The following is a 24,135-nucleotide window of genomic DNA, read 5'->3' as shown; positions in this document are numbered from 1 at the left end:
GTTTTTTGTTATAGGATCAGTGTTATGCTTAATAGTAGACATATAATTTTACTTGTAAATTGCCTGAGATGCAACTGAAAATAAAACGGCAAAAAAAGCTGTTACTATTTACACAATGAAAGATAACTAATTTTGACGACTAAACAAAGCTTTTTGGTTTATTTCTGTATATTTTTGTTTCCTTAAATGTTACTAAAATACCTTAATGTTTTGAGTAGTTTCTTAGTTTATGATTTAGCTACATTCTCTTTTGGAAGTATTTGTGTTCTGCTAACACTGACTGGCAGAGGAGCAGAGGTTGGTTTTGCCTGCTTGTTCAAGGCAGGAGAGGTATGATTGATTTGATACTGGCAAAGTGGTAGGGGGATGTGGCTTTCTAAAGCACTTATGAGTCTTGCTTTGACTCACAAGTTGGTTTGACTTGCTAAAGAAGTCATAAGGTCAAGAAGGATTTCCATCAATTTTAATTACTATAGCTTCAATAATTTCAATAAATGATTTAGCCTCTGAGTAAAACAAATACAAATACCCTGTGTTAGCTTTAAATTTAATTTTGATTATTCAGTAACTCAAATGAAAAGGTAAGAAAACTTGGATATGTTGCTTTTATTATAAACGACACAGATCTGTTTGCTGGCATGAAGCAGTATCTCTGGTTCTGTGAAGCTTGTGTATTGTCTTTCTGCACTTAAAATTATAGAACCAATTCTTTGAAGAATTATGTTTCTGTATCTGTAAAAATTGAGTACCTTTCTGAATTCCTTTTGAATTACTCATCCTTCTGTTGTGTTACAAATAAAATTTGAATGTGAGTGACTGATCAAATTCAAATGTGAACAGTATAATTTGCATTAGCTTTAAGCTGGAGCAAAGTGCTCCTGAAGTTGCACAGTCTTGTCAGACAGTATACTTCCCTCAATCTGCTCTTCTGTTGACTTGGTGACTTCTTAGTTTCCACTTTCCCTCTGTGACCAGACATGCTTTTGGGGGACAGAATGAAGATTATCTGAAGTCACGTAAAGAAATTTTAAAAGTTTTTGTAGTTTTCTGACATCTGTCTTAAATTGGGGTTTTTTAGACATCTGCTAATGCTGTTGCTATATTTCTGAAGAAATATTTATACATCGTGGCATATTGAGTTGCTACCCTGGTAGGGAGAAGCCACTGGTTTTATTATACCAAATCCCCACAGTTACTGACTGGATTGGTATTGCTTTCATCTAGTTTAATTTATAACCTTATCCCAGACTTCTGTCTTTCAGAGGAAGAACTTGTTTCCAGATAGCTTCTTTATTTTAATCAGTAGCCTTCTCACCTCAGTCTTAATTGCTTAATGTTTATGCATCATCCTGAAGTGTGAAATGCTGTGACAATTTGATAGTTTTATGAATTCTTTCAGCACTCTTCTATTCAATATGTTCTTATTTTATTGTAGGTACAAATTGCAACAAAGATGATAGGTTTGAAAGTGGGGTTGCAGTTCAAAGCTGTTCTGCCATGGGAGGAGAATTTGTAATACCTGTCAGTCAAGTTCATTAAATTATGTTGTTATAGCAACTGGTTAGCCTCTTCCATACTTAAAATATCCTGTGTCAAATAATTAATACTGCTTAATTGTATTTTGTTGCGGAAGAGGCAAGTAATTAAAGAGGTTCTTGCAATGGCTATGGGGCCAGAAAGGGTGAGAAACTACTTGTAATTGGAATATATTTTGTGAATGTAAATTAATAGTTCTAATAATCTGTCTCTTCATTCCCCAGGATCCAAAAAAGTATCCAGCATATTTGGATCGCTGTTGCTTGCTCAGAAACATTCATGGATAAAAATCAGCTCTTGGCTCCACTCATTGTTTTCCCTTTGTCCTGTCAGTTTAAGAAACCTGTAACATGTATGATGTATCTAGACCTTCCCTGCTGTGATGCCAGCATAGGCAAATGGCCTAAATGCGTTCAGCTCTGGGGCCCCTAGCATAGAAAAGACATGGACCTGCTTGAGTAGGTCCAGAGGAGGCCACGAAGGTGATCAAGGGGCTGGAGCAGCTCCCCTGTGAGGACAGGCTGAGAGAGTTGGGGTTGTTCAGCCTGGAGAAGAGAAGGCTTTGGGGAGACCTTATAGCGGCCTTCAGTGCTGAAAGGGGGCTACAGGAAAGGTGGGGAGGGACTCTTGATCAGGGAGTGTAGTGATAGGACAAGGGATAAGAGTTTCAAACTGAAAGAGGGGAGATTTAGATTCGATATTGGGAAGAAATTCTTCCTGTGAGGGTGGTGAGACACTGGCACAGGCTGCCCAGAGAAGCTGTGGGTTCCCCCTCCCTGGCAGTGCTCAAGGCCGGGCTGGGTGGGGTGGGAGGTGTCCCTGCCCATGGCAGGGAGGTGGAACTAGTTGATCTTTAAGGTCCTTTCTAACCCAAACCATCCTATGATCCTGTGATTTTCAGTGTGTGTCTCTATATTTTGGCTGTGAGTTGTGTGTTGGTGCAGTTTCTTTTGGTTTTCCTCCTGGTTTGGTCCTCTACATGGAAGCTTGCTGGCCATTTGATCAAAGACAGCAGTCATCATAATCCACAAATGTAGAGCTTTGCTCACAACATGATATTTGGGATTTCAAGTCAGTAAGCACCAAAATCGATCAGAAAAACTAGTTCAACCAATCACAGTTATGGAGTCAGAGCTTACTGAAAAACCAAGAACCTGCATTTTTTTTCATGGTCTGAGGAGTTAATTTTTATTTCTCTTCAGGACTTCTGGATTTGTTTCACCAGCCATTTTTTGATGCCGAGTACAGAATCCATCATTCAGCAGTAATAGTTCTTTGCATAAAGAGAAAACTATGTCATCCTGAGGGGGATTGAAATAAAAGAGCTCCTGAAGTGGTGCAATGGTTATATTGTAGACCACGATGTGTGTAAAGCAATACTGAGGTTTATTGCAATAGCTACAACAGAAAATGAAAGAGGAACAGATTACAGGCCTCCACCTTATGTAAAAGTAAGCACAATTAAAATAATACCCAGCAAAAGCCTTACCAATCCCAAACGTAGGTCAGCTGGTCTTTCAGTGATTGCAGTTGGAACTTTTTCATCTAATCCAAGCCCTGTTCTCCATGTTATTCATGTTCTTGCATTGCAGGGCTTTGCAGTTTTGCAGTTGACAGTCCCATCTGTTTCTCTTCATCTTCTAGCTTTGCTATCATCTTCTTTTTATGTTTTCTTTACTTAACAAGGTCGTTCATACCTCATCTCTGTGCATAGGACTGTAGCAGGAGCTTGTGATAATTAGGTATATGGGGCTCAGGGAGTTATTCCCACATGGCACCTCTGCCATATGGTTTTGAAATGGCTCTTTGCAATGAAAAATAAAGTTTTACTCCTCCCCTCAGGCTTGCCTTAAGGTAGAAAAGTTGACTTATTTGTTGCAATGAACCTATTCAGTAGCTTTCCGGACTTAATTCAATAGAATCTGTTTTTTTTTTTTAATGGAAACAATCAAATGCTTTACTTGAGCCTTGGAAAAAAGCAATGTTCACTGATGAAATCAGAAGAAAAAGCAAAATTATAAGATTTTTCTCCCAACAGATGTTTGAGTTGTGCTTTCTTTAAAAAAAAAAAAAAAGACATTGTTTCTTCATTCCACGTTGTATCAGTCTCTCTTCTACTATGCTTTTAGTAATTGATGCCTTGCAGGATTTTTTGCTTTTTAATTTTGCTTTGGCCTTTCTGGATTTGCCTTCTGTTACGTGCATATCATAGTGTTTGTTTATATTTAACTTGTTTAGATTTACAACTAGTAAGTGTTTAAAGGACATTCTTCTATTAATTACAAAGCTGTACTGGTGATTACTGAGTGTGTTGGATGACTTGTGTAGGGAACGCAAAGTGATGGCATTTTGATAGTGTTGTTGCAATTTAATATATTTGCATATGGAACCGCTTCAGATACATAAATGCCCTACAGCTATACCTTTAGCAGTGTGCTAGGATAAACTGTGAACACTTACTGTCTGAATTTGCTCAAATAATTGCAAAAAGCAAACTTACATCATTCAAACACAGTAAAAGGATTTATTTTCTAATTTCCCCAGCTGTTAACAAAATTTTAGAACGTGCAGAGATCCCGCATATGCTATGAGTATAATTTCCCTTTACACTAAATTAACAATTTCTTCAGCAAACCAAAGATCCTTTGTGTACCTGGTAGAGGGCCGTAGTTATGGTTAATGCAAGAAGTAGTGCTGTTGAATTTAAAGATTAAAAATGAAATTACCTGTTAGAGGTAAAATAGTGTTGCATTTTGAAATTCCAGAAAAATGTGATGGCCGTCATTTTGTCCCTTGATTTGCACTCCAAGTGTTGCCATTTGATTTAAGTAAAAGTTCTTTTGGAAGTCATTTTGAATAAATATATGCATATTGGGTTTTGCTTTCAAATATAGTCTTAACAAGTTTGAGCAGCTGGCACAGATGTATTTGTTCAGCAAAAACTAAACAGATAAAAATAAACAAATATTTGTTGGAGTTACAGCAAAGATACGGAAGTTGTTCTGCTGTTTTTTCATGATGAAAAGTGTCTTTTCTTTAAAACTGAACACTACTGCATGAATATGTATTAGTTTAACTAAATATCAAAATCCATGTTTTCAAGTATTTACTTAACTGTCCTGATGAAGATAGTTTCTTAAAAGGGCGTAAATCTCCATTCTCATTGGATAAAATGTAGTTTATTACTTCATAGCCCATCTTCAATTCAAGTCATGCCAAAAATGGAGGAATTATATAACATCCAGATTATTCTAAAGCGTGATAAAAATGTACTAACCCCCTGAGATTTGCATTATTTGTGAAAGATTAATAGTCATTTGCATGAATTTGTCATCATTCTATCTTTTCAAAAAACAAAGGCTGAAAGTCTTGCATGGGTTCTCTTGGTGTAAATCCAGAATAAATCTATATAACTGTGACTAAAATATGGTCAATTGAAAAGAGAAAAATCCCTCTGCCTAGTATGAAAAATTAACTTGAAATTCAGCAGAAATGGTCTTCATTCTTCACTTAGCTTGGTCCCAAAAGATGGAAAAGCATATGTAGTTCATAGCTTCGTAGGGCACTGGAGGTTTGTAGAGTTTACTGCTCTGCCATAGATTTTCCTTTAGTGTAGTTGCCTTCTTTAGTTACAGCCCTCCCAGTCAGGGATTAAGTTTATGATTTCTTTCACATGCAGGTAAAACTATCAGCTGTATTGCGCTTGATCATTTCAATTTATTGCTGCACATCTGTAACTACTTCATGCCAAAACACTATCCCTGAACTGTGTTTCTTTTATCTTATAGGAAGTGTTTGGTGTTCAGGTCTTCAGAGGTTGAGCTTGAGACGTGACAGGTGATAATTAAAAGACATGGAGTAGCTTTGAAACGTATTTCTGCTTTGTGAGAGCTAGGTTGAAATACCAAAATTTAATTGACATGCCAGCTAATTAAAGTAAAAATTGGAACAAAAGAACCCTGAAAATTTTCAAAAACTATGTGTGATAACCTGGAAGTCCTGTTTGAATCAGATTTATCAGCAATGAGGATTTGGCAGGTTAACCTCAGATGTAAGAGCAAAACTTGCTGGGTTTTGGTCTTTGCTACCTCAGAGAATACTAAGATATGCTTCTGTTTAGGAACATAACTTGAAATAGGTTTCGAATGCATTAGTTTGAAGAGACCATGGGTAACATTTATCAGCAAACTAGAGCAGCACAGTAAGATCTGTAATGCTTGAGCAATTTTTGTAATTTCATAGCTTGTTTTAGATAATTCATCACTATTGCTCTTATGGAATTGATTTTTTTGGAAGGAATTACTTAAATGCCATTATTTTAAGAAGTATTCTTGCATTTTGAAAGCATTTACTAAATACTTTTCAAGAGAACAGAAATAGGTACGAGTAAGTGGTGGATATTTTGTCCTCATTTGTTGCAGCAGCATTGAAAATTACAGTCCTAGGGCTCTGAAGCTGGGAGTATGGCAGCGTCCCGGATGGAGGAAATAATACTGTGAATTTGTTTGTTGGGCTGACATTAAGACCATTCTCAAAGGCATTTGATTTGTTGGATTCAGCAGAATGCTTGGGATCTCAAGGGTCTGCAGCAGAGCTGCACAAGGCAGTGATGAACACTGCCTTCTTGCTTCTTGGACTGTCCTTCCTGTAGTTTAAGGACGAAGCATATCTTATATGCTGAAATGCAGGGCCACGGTAGCAGAGGCTGCCTTCAAGAGGTTGAGGGGTATGGATATTCCCACTGCTTTGAAGGGAGGGGGCTGTTCAACAACTGGGTCACTTTTATGGTTTCACATTTTGTATCAGCTTTGCTTTCACAGGTCATGTTTTACTGAAAACCCACTGGTCATGAGGCCAGGGAGGAGCAGGCCAAGATACTGGTTGTGGAAATGGTAGGCCTGACAGGATTGTCAGCTAAGGAATCTGAACGCTCTTCTGGGACTACTTGGAATGGAGATCTATTTCTGTGTCTTGTTCTCAGCACCTTGTGAAGACCACTACTTGTAGTTAGTTTTGTTCATCACCTGAAGTTCTGGTTCCTTGAAGGCAGCACTGCTTCTGTCTGGCCTAAACTACTCCTGTTTCTGGAGAGAGAACAGAGCCAGCATTTCCTCAGGCTGTTGCTGACCTGGGTCAGTTTTACATACCCAGAGTCCTGCAGCCTGCAAGTTTTGTGCTCTGTTTGACTGAAGAATGTCATCGGGGAGCTCTGCTGCTAGCAGATCACAGGATCCTTCTCCCAGCCTTGGTGCCTTCTGCTGCCAGCACCCAACGTATGTTCCCTTTCATTCTTTTTTGCTACCGAGTGTAACCTTTCCGTAACCGTGCCCTCCTGTTGACCTCCAGTACCCCAGACCCAGGTCAGGGAGGGCTGGGGTGGGGTCTTGGAAGAACTGCGCTGCTCCTTTCCTGACACAGGGTGAGGGAAGGATGTTCCTGCTGGCTTTTGTAGTTGTTAAATCTGGTGAGTGATGTTCCTGTTGACCTTGCATTTGTATTGGGATGGTTTTAATTCAGGAATGGTTGGAGAGAGATGCAAGCAACGGGAAGAGTTAGCAGTGATATTCACTGGCGTTAAGATTGTCTGACCTTTTTTGGCAAGGATGGAAAAGAAAATGTGATTTATTTTTTTTTTTATATCTACATTTTTAAATTAAGTAGGCATGGAAGAATTAAGGATATCGAAATAGGTGGGTGACTGCGCACTCAACTTCATTTTCGTAGCTGTAATGTATCAAATTTCATCTTCTGTACACGGAATTAAGATCGTCTGAATCTGACCAGGCTCCGAATCAGGTATAACACAGTTTTTGTAGTTAATCTGTGTAGCATGGTATGAATATAGCTGATTTGTGTATTTTGAGCAAGAGGAAAGTCTGGAAAGGTTTTATGATTTGTGTAAAAATCCCAGCAAACCCAACCTGACATGCAACAGATCTAGCATAGTTTTAGTTCTTTACAGCTGAAGCTGCACAGAGATACATTAGTGTACCTGAACTTTGTCAGCCTCACATCCAAAGATACACAGCCTCACTTTGTCATATACTTTGCCTATTATGTCAGTTCTTGGAAGAATGGAGCACAGTATTGTACTTGAAAACTCTTCAGCCTCAACTGAAGATTACTTAGGCATTTCAGAAAATGTACCCTTAAACTAGCAGTTTTATCTTCAAAATTTGTTTGTTTTAGGATGAACCTGCTCATTCTTGAAACAGGCCTGTAGGGATAAACAAGCATTAGTTTTCATCATGTTGAGAAGTAGTTTTAAGCAGAGAGACTATGTCTTGTCTCAGATTCTGTAGTAACCCAAATTACTGAGTGAGCTGGAGTAGAGTTTAAGCTTTTATGCTGTAAGGTCTAGGAAGGACTGTTACATGTTACGTCATGATACATCACCTTGTAAGAAATCATTAGGACCTGTGTATCTTCTGCGAAGGATGGACATTCAGCTGCAGTAATGTCAGTGTTTTGGTTTGACTCTCACTGAGGAAAGAATCACCTGTTGGCTTCTCAACAATGCATGTTTTCAGTTCTCCTTTAGATGAAGAAGCCTGGCAGTACTTTAAAGTATTTCAGAATTCTGTAAGGCTAACATTTCTGTGACTAAGCTGCTGCTTTTCCACATACTACATGCTTGTTACATAACTTATACATGATGTATATTTAATGTTGATAGCACAATTATTATCCAATATAATTTATTTAACCTTTCATTTACTAATCCTAGCCTCTAGTGGAAATTCATATGCTAAAATCTTTGATGTTGAGATGATTCTTCTCATGGATTATGGTGGAAACTACCTTAGTATGGTAAGAGTAAGCAATGCTTTCACTGCTCAGAGCAAATTCTGGTATTGCTCTATAGCATCTTCTGGTATAATCATTCTGAAAAAACATTGATAGTCTGAGGCTTGTCCTGAAAAGAGAGTTATTTTCCCGGTGCAGTTATCGATGACTACATGGAGGCATCGAAAGATTTTTGGTTTGATACAGACCTCCACATTCTCTCCTTTTTTTTCCATATGCCACAAAAAATCTGGATTACAAATCCTATCCAGAGAGGGAAAAGTAAAGAAACCCCAGGTATCTATCTATACAGAAACCTAATGAGGCAAGTGATTTAAAAATAAAAAAGGTAAGCAAGCTGTGATTTTTCTCTTTTTTTTTTTTTTTTAACAATGAGGAAGTTGTGCTTAAATTTTACATCCAGTAAAAATGTTAGGTACTTTATTGACAAAGTCTTTTCTACTGAGTATTCTCCTTCATACTTTTTTTACCTTAATACTTTTGTGACTAGAATTAGTAAAAATGAGATATTCTACTTTTTCCTAGTATCATAATGAATAGTTGAAACATTACATTGATTTTAAAGTGAAGTGTAAAATTATCACAGTATTTTCGTAACTAAGTGCAGATTATATGATTTGACATACAGTGGTATAATAAGAACTGCTGTTGACAGCTCTATATGTTCTGTTGAAATTGTCTTTTCATTACCAAGGTAACAATGTTTTCAGCTCTATTTAGGACAATTTGCATGCGTGCAGATGTCAAATGCCTCACACAACAGCACCTGGCTTTTGATCGGCCCTGCTAGGAATAACTGCATTGGGCTGGTACAATCGAACATGTGAACCGCCGCTTTCCACCCTAGTAAAAAAAAGCAGTAGTATAGGATTTTGACAATACAAAGCAGAGGCAGCCGGCAGTGCCCTAAGTGTGTTTGTGTAAATAAGGGTGGTTTTATCAAGCCATGTGGACCAATGAACCTCTGCGGTGCAATGTTTTTTAATAATTGAGGAAAAGGTTTTTGTTATTATTTTTAGGGGTGATGGTCATTAATGTGTCCTGTAGGTTTTCTATTAGATTTAATATATCTATGGTTTGTCTTGGTGATGGTGGATGGTATGAATTTGAAGGAAAATCAGTTTGTTTTCACAGTGTGCTTACATTTTAGAGATGCAAAGTGTAGTCTGACAATCTCCTTTAAACAAGGCTTTCAAGTTGTCCCTGATGTATAGCAGAGACAGTTGTGATGACTAATGAAAACATTTTTAATTATGAAATAAGAAGTGTGAGAGAGGGGAAGATCCACTTCATATCAACTTTTAAATTATTAAATGATTTCTATTAGACTGTTTTACGCGTCTGCTGTTTTTTCTCTTTTCTACTTAATTTCAACATAAAACTGGGAGGAGGAGAAGGAGGAAGATTCCTGCTTAGAGGTGAGCAGATAGGGAGATCTCTGTCAGGTATAGCTCATAACTGAAGCGTGTCCACAAAACTGGTAACCTTGAGGTGACCTGTTTTCTAATTTGAGGGAGAATATTGTTACTCTCTCTTTGCCCAGTAGCATGCCTACTTGGTATTAATTCTGTGATGAATAGCAAAGACAACGTCACATTTTTATTGAATAGTCATGGTTTTTAAAGTGTATGCAAAGGCAATCAAGACCAAATGAAGGTACCTTTTTATCAAGGATGTTGAATTGACTGATATATGGAGTTCATTTAAAAAAATATTAAAAAACCAATTCTTTGCCTGTGGAACCCCTAGCCTCTAGCTCATAGTCAAACTAAACATTTTTTAGTATGACTAAATAGACTAGTTACCTGAGCTAGTCTGTAACAGTATGCTTTATTTCATTCAGTTTTCTTGTGGGTTGGTTTTTTGTTTCTGTGAGCTTGTCTGAATCCTGCTTTCTGTTCTAGCACAGTAAACTATTCTGTCATTAACCTTCTTCTGCCAGACAGGGGAGTGCCCTTTGGCCGGAGCAGAAAGAGAAGTCCAGATGATACAGCAGGCTTTTAATGGCGACAAACTCATTCTTACAAGACAGCAAAAGCTGCCAAAACCAAACTCCGCTATAAATAGTGACCTGCCATGTGTTAGATTGGATAAATCAGAAAGAAAAATCTGTGTCTAACTGAACAAATACAAGCAAAAAGATTGCCTGATAATTTAGCTAGAAAGTTGAGACTTGGCAGTGGTCCAGAACAACAAAGATTTCTGCTAGAAAATATGCAAAGTTGATGCATATGAACAAAAAGCAACTTAGTAAACAGTTGTTATCATAAATAATTTGCACTTGGGAAAAAAAATATCACATTTTGTAGCCCCAGGTGTCTTGAAAAATAGAACAACAAACATCAACAACAAGAATCTGTATCGTTGCAAAATAAAATGGAGCTGCTGAACAGCAGTGTGTTATTGAAGGTGTACAGACAGATATGCAAACCTTCTGCCTCAATCTAGTTATGTCTCCATCATCTAAGAAATATTTTCTGGCTTAGAAATAGAGATCTTGCTTTCTTTAAGGAGATTTCCATATGTTCCTACCATATCTGTCAGTTTGAGCCAAAACCTTAAATATATAACTGTTCTCACCTTCTTCTTCCCTATGTGCGATTACTTGTATTCTTTGATCAATTTCTAACTGTAATTTTGTTTTCTTTTTCTGTAAAGAACCACCGTTTTGGTTATATAGAGAAAAGTTAGTGTGCACTCCGAGTGCTTTCACCTGTAGTCGCAGTTCCCTAGGGTAATGTGCCAGCACACCATAGCATGCGCTCTCAGACAGGGCTTTTTCTTTATAAACTCTGTGAAGTTAAATGAGAGTAAGGGGCACTGTTAACATGTAAACCTGCGCACATAGAAATGCTGTGATGTTTGTGCTTTCTTCTGTAGCTGTAGTAAGGCACTGAAAGGTTTTAATGCTCGTTGTTTCCCTGAGATAAGAGCAAGAAGAGGACGCTTCTGAAAAGCTTGGCATTCTCTCCTGTGTTTCCAGAGCTCTACAAAATAGGAATTCTTGGCTGCCTCTCTACAGTTGTGTCCACCAAAGTATTATTATTTCTAAATTACTTGGAGAATGCTAAACAAGATGCACTTTTGAAGAGCCCAGAGTAACAGTAGAAATGTTGCTGAGGTTCTGATTATTTTCATTGGGCTGGTGCATTATGGCTTGGCTTGTGCATCATGGCAGAAGGTGGAAGGTCAGCAGGTTTGTGTGAGGTTGCTGGGGAAGCACAGAAAGTGTCATCTGTCAAGTCAGCGATGAAGTATTGTGGAGAAATCGGTGAGAATGACTTTATAAACATTACTGAAAGTGATATACCCACAGAGAAACTACTCTTTTGGAAACCTGTTACTATTCAAATAGTAAAAATACTGTTACTGCGTTTTAAAACTGACAGAGCAAAGGCGCAGGCAACAACAGAGGGAAGCTAATAGCGAAAGATGACACTTGCTTATAGATTTTTCCTCTCTAGGCTGCTACTTGGATACTTTAATGGCTTTACCCAAGACACCCCGCAGTAATGAAAGTCCACAGATTGGTGTCTGTCTGCAAACTATATTTGGTTTTCAGTTGTTTTCCATGAAATAATCTAAACACCTTAACAGAACTGGTTTTGAATAACATACCCTGCAGACAGAATAAATAAGGCTTCTAGCGTGTGCTCTCCACTCCACTCAAATGCATAAATCCTCAGAGTAAAATCTGTTTTAGTGTTAGTTAGCATATTCATTTGATTCTGTAGAAGATACGTACTAGCTGTCTTTTTCATGGATAACCTATTTGCTTCTGAAAGGTTTGTGGGATTTGTGTTAATAAAATTCAGATTCTTTAATGTGCAAGAAAGGTATATAGTGATATACAACTTTACCACCTTTCAAAGTTGGAAGTTTATACTTATATATTGTAAATATGGTGTTATGGAGTATTGAATGGTGAGAGGAGATGAGTAAAAAGGTATTTAAGTGATCCTGATGGGACCACTGTGTTGAATGCTTACTTCATTGTTCAGTCTATTACCAAACTTTATTACTGCACGCTATATAATGCTATATATATATATATATGCACACACACACATTTATATTATATTATGCTATTAGTGACTCTGTAGCTAGGCTTTTCATAAATGTGTGCATACTCACAAAAGTATTTTAAAGGCTAGTATCTAAAAATTGTTACGTTGCAAGGCATCTCTGACTTTTGCAAGCTGTAAATGTAGGGATCTAGTGAGAGAGAACTCAGAATCTCTAGGTAATCTTTTTCCTTTTTCAAATTTTCTTCCTTTTGTGTTTTCATTTATTACTATTTGAAGGCATCCTTTATCAAAACTGTTAGTTTCATGGTTGAATTATTTAGTAGCTTGTAGTATATTCAGCGATTTTGCCACTGTTCTTTAGAAATGATCTTCTAAAAAGCATCTCAGTTTTAAAACCTTCTAAATTTAAAGTTTAAAAATGTCTCTAGATTATATTGTTTCTTGGCATTTTCTCCCACCAAAAAGGAAACAGTTTAAGAGAAGCCTAAACAGCTAAAATTGGAAAGTGTTGTGGTAGTTGAAATTAGACATTAAATAAAAGGAGGTTTGCCTTACCGATTATATGTATAAAAATATATATCCTTTCTGAAAAATCTTGTTTCGAAACAAATGCTCTTTCACATCGTGTCCTACAGAGAGCAGTGGGGAGACTGACCAGTACTGTTTGGAAGATATGTGCCAAGATATAGGGAGTGCCCTTAGGTGTGCTACATGAAAGCTGTTTTGGAGGTATTCTGTATCACAGAATCACAGAACAGTGAGGGTTGGAAGGGACCTCTGGAGACCATCTAGTCAAACCCCCTGCTAAAGCAGGTTCACCTACAGCAGGTCACATCCAGGTGGCTTTGAATATCTCCAGGGAAGGAGACTCCACAACCTCCCTGGGCAGCCTGTTCCAGGGCTCTGTCACCCTCAATGTAAAGAAGTTTTTCCTCACATTCAGGTGGAACTTCCTGTGCTCCAGTTTGTGTCCATTGCCCCTTGCCCTGTCGCTGGGCACCACTGAGAAGAGCCTGGCTCCATCCTCTTGACTCCCACCCTTTAGATAATTATAGACATTGATAAGGTCCCCTTTCAGCCTTCTGTTCTCCAGGCTAAAGAGCCCCAGGTCTATCAGCCTTTCCTCGTAGGAGAGATGCTCCAGTTCCCTCATCATCTTCATAGCCCTCCGCTGGCCTTTCTTCAGTAGCTCCTTGTCTGTCTTGAACTGGGGAGCCCAGAACTGGAAACAGGCCTCACCAAGACAGAGTAGAGGGGGAGGATATATTTGGTTTGCATCAGAAATCTAAACTCTTAGGCTTTAGCATACAGTCCTTTTTGTGATTTCTCTTACGGCTCCCTGAAAAGGCAGAAGATAGACACTGTCTAGTGGAGTCTAAAACAGCTGTTGCCATGCATAGGCACTGTGATGGTCAGTTATGGGGATGCAATTCCTGGTAGGTTTAGGGTTTAATAACTAATTTAAGTCTATTGTAACTGAATCAGACTGAAAAGAAAATGTGCGGTAGAGATTTTCAAGCTGAACTGTATTTTTTATTGTTTGACTGAATCACTCAAGTTTGCTATAGAAGAAGATAAGCTCAGTTTGCTGAAGCAGGAGCAAATGAACCTTCCGTCTGATTAGAGTCCTGTTGGTTCTAGTCAAAGTTTCATTCACATGAGACATGAGGAGAAAATGTGGAGGGTTAGAAAAGAGCATCAAAATGGGATGTATGCTCACTAGTGGTTGGTTTCCTTTGCACTAAAGCTTTTTTCTTGAAGAGCAACTCAGGACTAGTAAAGCAAAGCACAAGAGGATTAAAAAAGTTAACCTTTGTAAGTAAATCCAAGTCTAAAAATTATATATGAAGCAATAGATTTTCATAGAATGTATATTCTTGTGGCAAAAGATATACCAGAGACTTGTTTCTTTATGTTCTTGGTGAAAAAGCATTATCCATGAAGATAAATACCTTCATCAGGGGGACTATATTTATGTAGATATGTTGTTACCTTAACATATGGCAGTGCTATACCATTTTTCATGTTTTGGAAGAAAAGTGTCTTGGAAAAGGAATGCCAGCCATAAATCCTGAGAACCTTTCTTCTGGATCCTTTATTTATTAGTTGAATGTGCAGAGAAGTGCAGTAGTGTGTAGGTGTAGCCATATTAGTGTTGTTCATAGATACCATCTTTGGCAGGACTAGTATCTTTATAGGTAATCCATAATATGTCTGTTTTGGCTTCTCATTTACTCTGCGGAAGGGAATGCTTGTTTTAGTCCAGCCCTGCCCAGTGGGTTTGTAACTAGGAGTATCAGAGTCATAATAATAACAGTTGGTGTCTGTTGACCAAGAAGTGGCCTTTTTGACAGAGGTATGCAGTAAATTGCAGTAAAACACTGCAGATTTGAAGTCTTGTATGAAGGGTTGCAGGCAGACTAAAATAGTTTCCAAACACACTTGCGTGATGTGGCCATGTTTTTACCAGGTATTAACTTCTAAACTTTCTGATCCCAGTTGTGACTGGTAGTTTAGCTGCTCAGTGGTTATCAAGAAGGAATGCTCTGAGGAACAAAAGCATTGCTTTGGGTCTATTTAAGGCCTATTTAAACGAGCAAGAATGGCAGTTCTCTGTTTAATAACAAGTATTGGCAAGCTGGACATGCAGATGACATCTGCCTTTTGTTACGGTTCCTGAGAATCCATGCAAATTTATAATTTATACATGCTGCATTGGCAATTAGAGACTGGCATCAACACTCCAGATATGTTGTCCATGCTGACCTCGTTTCAGTCTAGGACCAGAGAAACAGCATGCCTTTCTCTGCAAATGGTCACAAACTTCCCAGGAAGTATGTAGGGCATGCAGTGAAGCTGAGTTTTTAGTGTTTATCGTAATCTTAACTGCTGAGGCAGCTTGGTAAAAGCAGAAAGCTAGTAAGTTAGGAGCTGATGGATGAGGAAGCAAATAAATTAGTCTGGGTAGCACTATAAAAGCAGATGTGAATGGGACAGTGGCAGTAGAAAGAGGGATAAATTAGAAAGAGAGGAGAGAAAAATAGCAGTAAATATGAGTCGAAAGAAGAGAGGTGGAAAGAAGGAAGGCTGGCTGTGATGAGCTCCTTGCCCATCCCTTTTCCTCTTTGAGAACCTGGAAATGAATCTCGATCTCTTGTACCCCAGGTGTACGGATATCCCATGCTTGTCTGGTTCAGTGCGATGGAAATTTTCTCTTTTTATTTTTTTGTTTTAATAACTGTGTATCAAGTATTTGTTGAGTCAAGCAGTGCCTCAGCTAGCAGGTAATATGTTCAGAGTGCCTGGGTAGGCACTCGATTGAGTCAGACAAGTGTGTTGTGATATAGGTGCTGCAGTTTTGCACAGGAATCCATCTGCTTACAGTGCCCGCAGTAGGCTAGCACTGAGATAACAGGAGATGCGGCGTGTCTGGGAGATGCTGCCTGTAAAGCTCCTGTATGGTTTACTGCAAGAAAATGAATAGTGACTGAGGCAGACGACTACAGGGATGGAATGGATTGTTCCCAGGTTAGGGCAGTAGAAAGCCTCTGTGGCACAGCTCTGGTGTGGTGCTCATCTCTTCTGGACTCCTCACAGCAACCTTGTTGTCTGGTTGAAAAAGACAAAACTTGACTTTCAGAGGCATTGAGTACACAGCTGCAATTGAAGTAAATGGGAACTTACTGTTTTGAACATTGTGCTTTGAATTTTTGTTGTCCTTAATAGAGACAACATAAAAACAAAGTTAATACGTTTCAAGTAGGTCTCCCCAAATTAATGGATAGCAGTGACAATTTTGGGCCTAGTGTTTCTTTTTCCCCAGCTCAAGCTTGGAGCTAGTCTTACCCCCATAGATGTGAATTGAAGGTGAGCTTGTTCATTTTTGCTCTACATACCATGGTGATAAATGCCTAGAGGCAGGAGAAAGGGAAATAAATTCTGTGTGCCTGGTCAGGATGGGTTCTCATTAAATGTGATGCATGCCTGAACACCTTTAAAATAATAATAAACCTTATATATAATGGCCTATAATAATGGTTTCAAGTTACATTCCTAATTTTAAAGCTTGTTCAAATGTATGTTGAACGCTCTTTAATTGTGTTGGGATTTTTAGCAAGCGAAATGAGGATTTCCCATCTAAAGTCATACATTCAGGAATAAAACTGCGTGCCAGGATGTATTGGCTGGTAATACCTGTTTTCTGGCCTGTAACATCTTGGTCCCATGTTCTATAGGAGCGTTGTCTCATGTCATTACTGAAGTCTCCATTCTGGAATGGGGCAAAGTGTTAAAAGCTATCCTTAATATCCTGTTAAATATACAAAAGTAGGTCTCTCTGCATGTTTCTCTAGTGGGGTAACTACAAATTTTGTGTGTCTTAAAAAGGGATGGGCAGGTTCCAAGGTTTAACTTGCATTCTTTGAAAAGGTGCGCTGTTCCAGAGCGTGTGAGTATTGAGGAAGAGTGCAATTGCTGCTACCACGTGTTTGCTTCTGTAGGTACTTAACTAGCACACCTGGCTCGGGTTCACCGGACCGCAATACAAAATTAAAATCTTTTCTAAAATTGCTAGTAGTAGGCAACAGTTTACCGATGTATGAGTGAGTAAGCCACAGCAAAAGAGAGGATGTTCCCTCCAATGCTGAATGTTGTAATTGCATTTAGAATAATACTGGAGGAGAGAATTAATCTTTTTCAAACTGAGAAATACACATTTTTTCTCTTTTTTTTTAAAGTATATAGTGAGGTGGAATTTCAGCACTGATGGAGTCAGGATAGTGACTGATGGAAATCAGTTATAATATCTTTTACATGGGAGATGGAAATTTCTTATTTAAAAATAAGATGATTTGAAGGCAAATTTCTTGATGCAAATCCTGTTATAGGATTTATATACAAATCCTGTTATAAAGATAGAGTACTGATAATGGGACTTGGAGTTCAAATTCCCAATACAGTCCTCAAGGAAAAAAAGAAACTGATGGTGCTTGGCCTGCGGCCAGATAATCGCCCTGATGTTTAGTCTGGAAGTTTGTCAGCAGAGTTAAGTTTGTCCTTCTTGCTGGCCAAAGATGCAGGTTAAAAACATGCAGAAGAGTCAGAGGAATGTGTGATGGAGACTTCTCCTATTGCTGTGACACCCATGTGGCCTCTATCATTGGCAGTAGTTTGCCATCTTCTGGTCTTCTTACATGAGGCAGCAAGCAGCTTTGTTTTGGTGGGGCAGTCAGAAATGCAGACACAAGGAGACACTATCTCTGCACAGAGACAGTACTGTGAGCTAACCAAGAACACGAATTTACAGCATACTAACTATTCCACACCAGCTCCCTGTGCTGTTTTTTGGGTACAAGTACTGTTCTGTCCTCACTTTGTGTCAAGTAGGTATGAGGTACGTCATTCCATGTTCAAAATGTCCATGCAAGAGAATAATGCCAAGAAGCTAGTGGTGGAGAAAATTCATATGCAGAGTTACTTAGCAGTAACTTTTTCTTGAAAAAAAAAAAATGCTCTTTTAAAACTAATTTTTAGAAGATTAACTAAGCCCCTTTTATGGAAGAACTTTTCTGATCACTTAATAGTGACTCATAATTAAGAATTGCATTGATTAGCCTTGGAGGACACAATTAGGTACAGCCTAGGGATTATTTCAGTTCCTGTGTTTTGGCATATATGAATAAGACTATAGAAATATTGAAGCACTGCCTTCATGTGCCTTTATAGATTTGTCAATTGACAAAGGTTAATTAATTCACTGCTTTAAAAAAAAAAAAAGCCTAAAAATGTGAACATGGCGAATTGTAAAGTGGCTGAGTAAATTAATTTGCAGCAAGAACATGTTTTTGATATGGTGTGGAATGTCTAAACATGGTAGAACTGCTTTTTCAGAAATTTCTGCAATGTAATTTCGTAACTGCTTTTTAGAAAAGTTAATTCTGTATCTATGTTTTTAATTTGTAGGTATATTGAAACCTTGAAGGAGCACAAGCCAAAAATTGTCTGGGATGAACACATTGCTGAACACTACTTTGAATACAAAAAGTGAGTTACATTTATTAACTTACCATTCTGCAAATATTTTTGGGCATGGCCCAGTATACAATGAATTACCAGTTAGATAGTATGCAGCTGCATTCAGCACATGGAAATTCTGCTGTTTGTGATCTGTGTGTCAGCACTGAACTGCAGCATGAAAGAGTGCCTCAGGCGAGAGAAGTAAATCGGAGGAGGATTAATGAAATAACATAAGATAAAACTGTTTAGAAGAGAAGTGTGATGACTCACATCTTTAGAAGCTCTCCATCAAAGTTATCTGCTGAGTGTCAGTTAATCAGAGGGTCGGAGATTAGTTCTGTGAGCTGTTGGGTGATTACCAATAACTGAGCCAAAAATAATTTGGAGAAAAATCTGTGGTACAAGAGCCTGGTTTACAAGTCCTAGTGGTAAGATTGGTCAAGCAACAGACTTGCGCTAGATGGCCTGGACTGTAGAGGAGTGTAGTAGTATCCCGTGACTTCCAGGTAAAGTTTTTTAAGGGACTGAGAGCGTGAAGGGAAAGGGTAGTAATTTTGTCCTGCCTTTTTCATCATCAAATGACAAGAGGATTCCTGATGCTAGGAAAAATCCATTTAAAAAAGATTTAAAAAAAAAAAAACAGCAGATGTTATTAAGCCTCATTGATAATTTGCTATTTTTGTATGCAACTATACAAAAATACGGTAAAAGTATACAAAAAAAATCCTACTAGTTCTACAAAACTGTGTCTTGTGTGTTACTCAGTGCATTGGTAATGTGAAGACAAACCACTGAAAACAAGAGTAAAGCACATTTTAGGGTTCTTTAAGAAAAAAAATAATCAGAACTTCTTTGTTTTTTCCAAAATACCTTCTTGTTTCAAATACCTGTAAATGTAAAAAAAAACCCAAACCCCAAATTAAAAATGTCCTAGTTTTATACTTTTAGTTTAATTTTCAAGGTTTCTCTCATCCTGTAATTTTCTCCTGACTTCTCAGCAACATGTGTTTCATATCTGGAAAAAAAAAAATAAATTACCTGTCGGTCAGCCATGTTTTAATTTATTTTGTGTTTGTTTGAAAGGGCTGGGATCTGTGCTCCTTCATAGTTAATAATTCTTTGGTATCCTGTTGCAAAATTATTTTGTGCCAGACAATTACAAGTTTTTTGGTGTTAATTAAAGAGGGATAAGTCAGCAGCTTTGTTTTGCTGATCTTTAATGCAATTGGAGACACAGTGACTGCTGGCTGAAAACTTGCTCTCCAAAGAGTGAATCTGCAGGCTGTGTTTGAACGGCCTGCTGCTGGGAGTCACCGCTGAAACACCTTTCCTAAACATCTCCTTGCAAACAGAACGTGTGGGTCAGTAGTACTGATTCATTGGCCTTTGAAAGCCAGGCTTTGGCCATTCTTGTTCGGGGGCTTCCTGGAGGAATTGTGATGCAAAAAGCACACCTAACTGAAAATCACCCTAAACTTCACTTGCTGCGCTGTGCTTGGCAGGCAGCGGTGTGGCTCAGTGTGTGGTTCAGCCAGCTGCAGCGGAGGGTTATTCAAGGGAACTCTTTTTTTTGGTTTGCAAAGGTTCAGTTACATTGGATGGGGATGGCAGCCAGGCCTGAAATACGCTTCACTGGTATAGCATCTCACCTGGAAATCTTGCATGTCTGCAGTTGCTAAAAAAATCAAATCATGAATCTTTAAGCAAAGCACAGCTAATCATTTTTGTGTAGCAGACCTACTGCTACAAATAGTTAGAGGAATCTGTTGTCTCTGAGTGCCTGTCCCAGTGCACTTCACAGGTAAGTAGGCATTTATGTAAATAGGGAGGTTTTAGGAGCAATTCCTACTTGGTCTGTCCATGTGCTCTGCATTTCCTCCTAGCCTAACTGGTGAAGTAGTGCTGTGGGACCACTTGTAACTCATCCTTCTCATTTATTAGGGGTTTAAAATGCAGCCTTGGTATCTATGCCGAGCGTAGCTCGCCCTGTCTGTATATTTTATACTGCTAGCATTTAATTTAACCTGAAAGATAGTAATTTGTGGAACTGGGGAAAATCTTTCACAGTTTGCATCTGACAACCGAATATCTTCATCTTTTTGAGATGCGCATTTAGAGGGCGCAACTGTCTTTTATTATCTGACAGTTTTATAATCCAGGTGCAACAAGATATCTCAGTGTGTTTACTTAGATATGGTATCAGACAATCTCTACTGTGAGATGTCTTCTTGGATCATCTGTTTTCATGGTCACCTTTTCACATCTTTTCAGAGTTGTCCTCCTTAAAGGCCACTAGTATGGGGTAGATAAGTATCCTGTCTGATTCTGCCTGTATTGTATTTCATTGTAACCAGTTCTTGGACAAAGTGTTACGCCCAAAGAAGTTTGGGACTTTCATCTTAATTGTGAAAGTTACCTGATTTCTTCCCAAAGTTCGTGTTAGTTACTAGGAAACTCTGCTCTGTTCTTTAGAAGTTTTGAAAGGCCTTATCCTGAAGCCTTTTAAGGAATCCTTTAGATAACCAGGGATTTTTGTTGTAGATGTGACACGATGCAGTTGCTCTGCAAAGACTCCTCTAGCAGGTCTTCAACTCTATACAGTCATGTTTTGAACTTTCTAACTTCCCAGCTGCTAGCCTTGTCAAAGCCTGTTTAAGTAGGATGATGTTGTCAGGAGGGCCTTTCTGACAAGTATTCCTGTAACTGATACCTGCAGGACAGTGACACGGTTGCATACTTGACTTTGAGATTTGTTGAGTACCTTCTCTTAACAGCTTTTCTTTCCACCCTGCTTTGGATTTATGTGCTGTGATATGTATGTATCTACAGTAGAAAAGGGGCAGGCATAGACATTCTTATCTGCAATAGCAAAGGAAGAGAAGTAGAGAAGATTTTGGCACTGCCTTGCCCTCAGTGGCTAGAGTAGCCAGAGTGCAAGTATGGAATGTATGGTAGTTGATGGCAAAAGTGTTGGATTTCAGAGACAGAGTGCCTCAGCTTCCGGAGTGGAATGAACTCTGGGTAAGGAATCTCAAAGATACGAGCTACTAAACGGCAAGTAGGCTTTGTCTTTGATACGGGTGTGTTAATGCTCATGTGCCGAACATACTAGCATATCTTATTTTTAGTAAGAATAACTTCTTTAAAATAAAATTGGCAGTTTTCTTCAGTGCTGTCTTTGTTTCCTTTTAGTGGGAAGGAATAAAACTGGTTTTGAATTCTAACCTCAGCTAAAAATCCTGTGGGAATCTATCAAAGCTGTTGTGACTATTTGATTTTCCTGTTTTGCAGAAATAAAGGAGGAAAACATGCCGTCTTCTACCCAACACTGAAGGTAGGTGCCACTTTTTCACGTCAAGGGCTGTAAGAGGAAAGAGATGTTTACTTGACTTGTTGCATTATTGAGGCAGTTCAGAAAATGTTGAACTGGGTTTAGCTTTTGTTAAAGAAGTTTACCCTTATGTAGTTTTTGTTTTCAGCTGCCTGTACAAGAAGATTGTTTTTTCTCTCTCATGCATAATGGGGTTTGGGGATCTTTGAAGATCAGCCGTGTCTAGAGATAAGACCCACCAGGGCAAACCAGTGCTCTGAGACGATCCGTTCAAGTGCATAGTTCATATGCTAACAGACACGGTGATTGTCAGACAAGAGACTGAAGAAGTTTTGCTTCTGACCATGTTGCCTTCCTCTGTAACAGGGTCCTGATTCTCCCTGGCAGCGTGCATCACCCTGTTTTCGTCAGTTCTGTTTCTGTGAAACATATTTTAGTGTTTTGAAAAATTAAGCATTTGGCCTTACATACAGTTTCTGTCTACACAGTAGTCTGTAATATACCAGAATACAGGATAAAATGGTTACTTGCAGCCTTAGTTCCTAGGAAACTATCTTGAGATTTTCTCAAATTAGGCTAAAGGCAGTGTGTTAAGCCTCTGCTGGCTTTTAATATTGGAAGGGAATTGATTCTCTAGTGAAAGCATATCGTATTTACGGAGAACAGAGACATTTTGTATGGTTAAACTAGTGTGAAATGATCCAAGGCTCTGTTTTTCTGAACAGGATTGTTACCTGAAGCTCCATTAGTACAATAATATTTCCCTTCATTAATCTAATATTGGTGGAACTACTATCACATATGGATATTAATTACCACATCTGACTGTGCTCTTGCTAGTAGTGCCTGTCTTAGAGTGTTAGAAAGTTGCATTGCAAACCTGTCAGAGAAAAGATAGATCCTGCTGCATGTTGTTGCACTATGTTCTCTTTGTCCTTGTGGAAGGATTTCATCCTGCCATTGTCAGTACTAACCAGGTTAAGAACACTCCGTCCTGGACATTTCTTTCATTGCTTCTTCTCTAACAGATACTCAGCTGTGGTGGTTGGTGAATTTATGGAAACAGGTTTTCCTTCCAGTTTTAACAAGCTTGTTAAGAGATTAGTATGTTGGGGCAAATCAAAGAGTGGTTTACAGAATGGTTATCAGAATGGTCAGGAACACTTACTTTTATTACCCCATGACAAGTGTGCTGCTTCTCCTTTTTAATGTTACAATCACTGGCAGATTGCTCAAAGTTGGTTGGTTCAGGATTAGTTAAAAGCAGTCATGAATGCCAGACCCAGTGGGTCTCTTAATGATACCTTGCTGCTTTGTTCTGTTTTCTGTGGAAAGTGGTTTTAGACATATCCCTCCTGTGAGCAGTATAAACATTGCAGTGCTGCATGTCAAAGTAAGAAAACCTGAAAGTAAAGCTTGAAAAATAATTCTTTTTATTGTCTGAACTGAAAGAAGTGTGGAGCATGAATTGTGGCATTGCTTCCCTTGTAAACTAATGGCTAAACTAACTCTAAATCAATGGCTGGAGCTCAAATAGGGATATTTTTAAATATTAATCTCCAGAATCTCTTTAAAATAGAATTGTAGTAATGAAAATTGTGACTCTGTCCTGGGAGAAGGCAAGGGTAGGTAAGAGATCTTGATGGCATTTGACAAGTTGTTCTAATTGTCTTCAGTGATAAAGTTTTATTTTACCCCTGAGACACTTCTGGGAAGAGTCAGAATTTCTGTACATTGTGAAATGATAGCCTAAATTAGAACAGTCCTTTGCATAGTTCATAAATCTGATTTATTTCTGTGGCATTTTGTCTATTTAGCTGGTTATCTTTTATTAGGTCATTGAATTAACTGGTGCAATTAACTGTCTCTTCCTGAATGATTGCTTGCTAACCAGAGAGAATTTGAAATACAGACTAGGTTTTTCAGTATCTGATTCAAGGATAGATGTTTTGAAAAAGTCTGATAATGGCACAAAGGGATGGCAGCATGGAGTGTATAATGTCTCTGACTAAACGGTAATTGCTTTATGTGTCTCTGTCTTAGTCCATCCAGTTGCGCTTAGAGCTTGCAAAAGAATTGGGGACTGGAATATCCATCTGGGAACTGGGACAAGGCCTGGACTATTTTTATGACCTGCTTTAAAATAAGAGATGATCTGGGAAAGACTTTATTTGCTTCACTGAGATTCCACCTTCAATTAATTTGGGTATCCTGGAGAGGTGATTTTTAAAACATTTTTTGTAATTTATATCATATCTGTATTAAACTTGCATTTTTCCCAATAAAGAACCTTTTCTGATTTGCCACACAGACCTGATTGTTGGTATCTGATAAAATTCAGAGGAAAAACCCTGCAAAAATTTCTTTTAAAGCTCCTGGATTCAGAGTCATTGGAAATAGACCAACATAGGTGGGATG

General features: G+C 38.4%; 1 protein-coding gene across 1 annotated transcript in view; it reads left to right on the top strand.

Moving 5' to 3' along the window:
- CHID1 (chitinase domain containing 1) overlaps positions 1 to 23,896 on the top strand; it is a 120,345-nt gene extending 96,449 nt beyond the window's left edge. The window contains exons 10-12 of the mRNA XM_086472259.1: positions 18,333 to 18,413; positions 21,678 to 21,720; positions 23,761 to 23,896. Coding sequence (XP_086328385.1) covers positions 18,333 to 18,413; positions 21,678 to 21,720; positions 23,761 to 23,859 — 223 coding nt within the window. The 3' untranslated portion in view covers positions 23,860 to 23,896. The remainder of the gene's footprint in view (positions 1 to 18,332; positions 18,414 to 21,677; positions 21,721 to 23,760) is intronic.
- Positions 23,897 to 24,135: the final 239 nt, after the last annotated feature.

The sequence above is a fragment of the Leptosomus discolor genome, chromosome 12 (assembly GCF_034619465.1).
Source record: "Leptosomus discolor isolate bLepDis1 chromosome 12, bLepDis1.hap2, whole genome shotgun sequence".
NCBI classification, from domain to species: domain Eukaryota; kingdom Metazoa; phylum Chordata; class Aves; order Leptosomiformes; family Leptosomidae; genus Leptosomus; species Leptosomus discolor.
The sequence above is the reverse complement of the archived record's forward strand: the minus strand, read 5'-3'. Positions and strand labels throughout refer to the sequence as shown.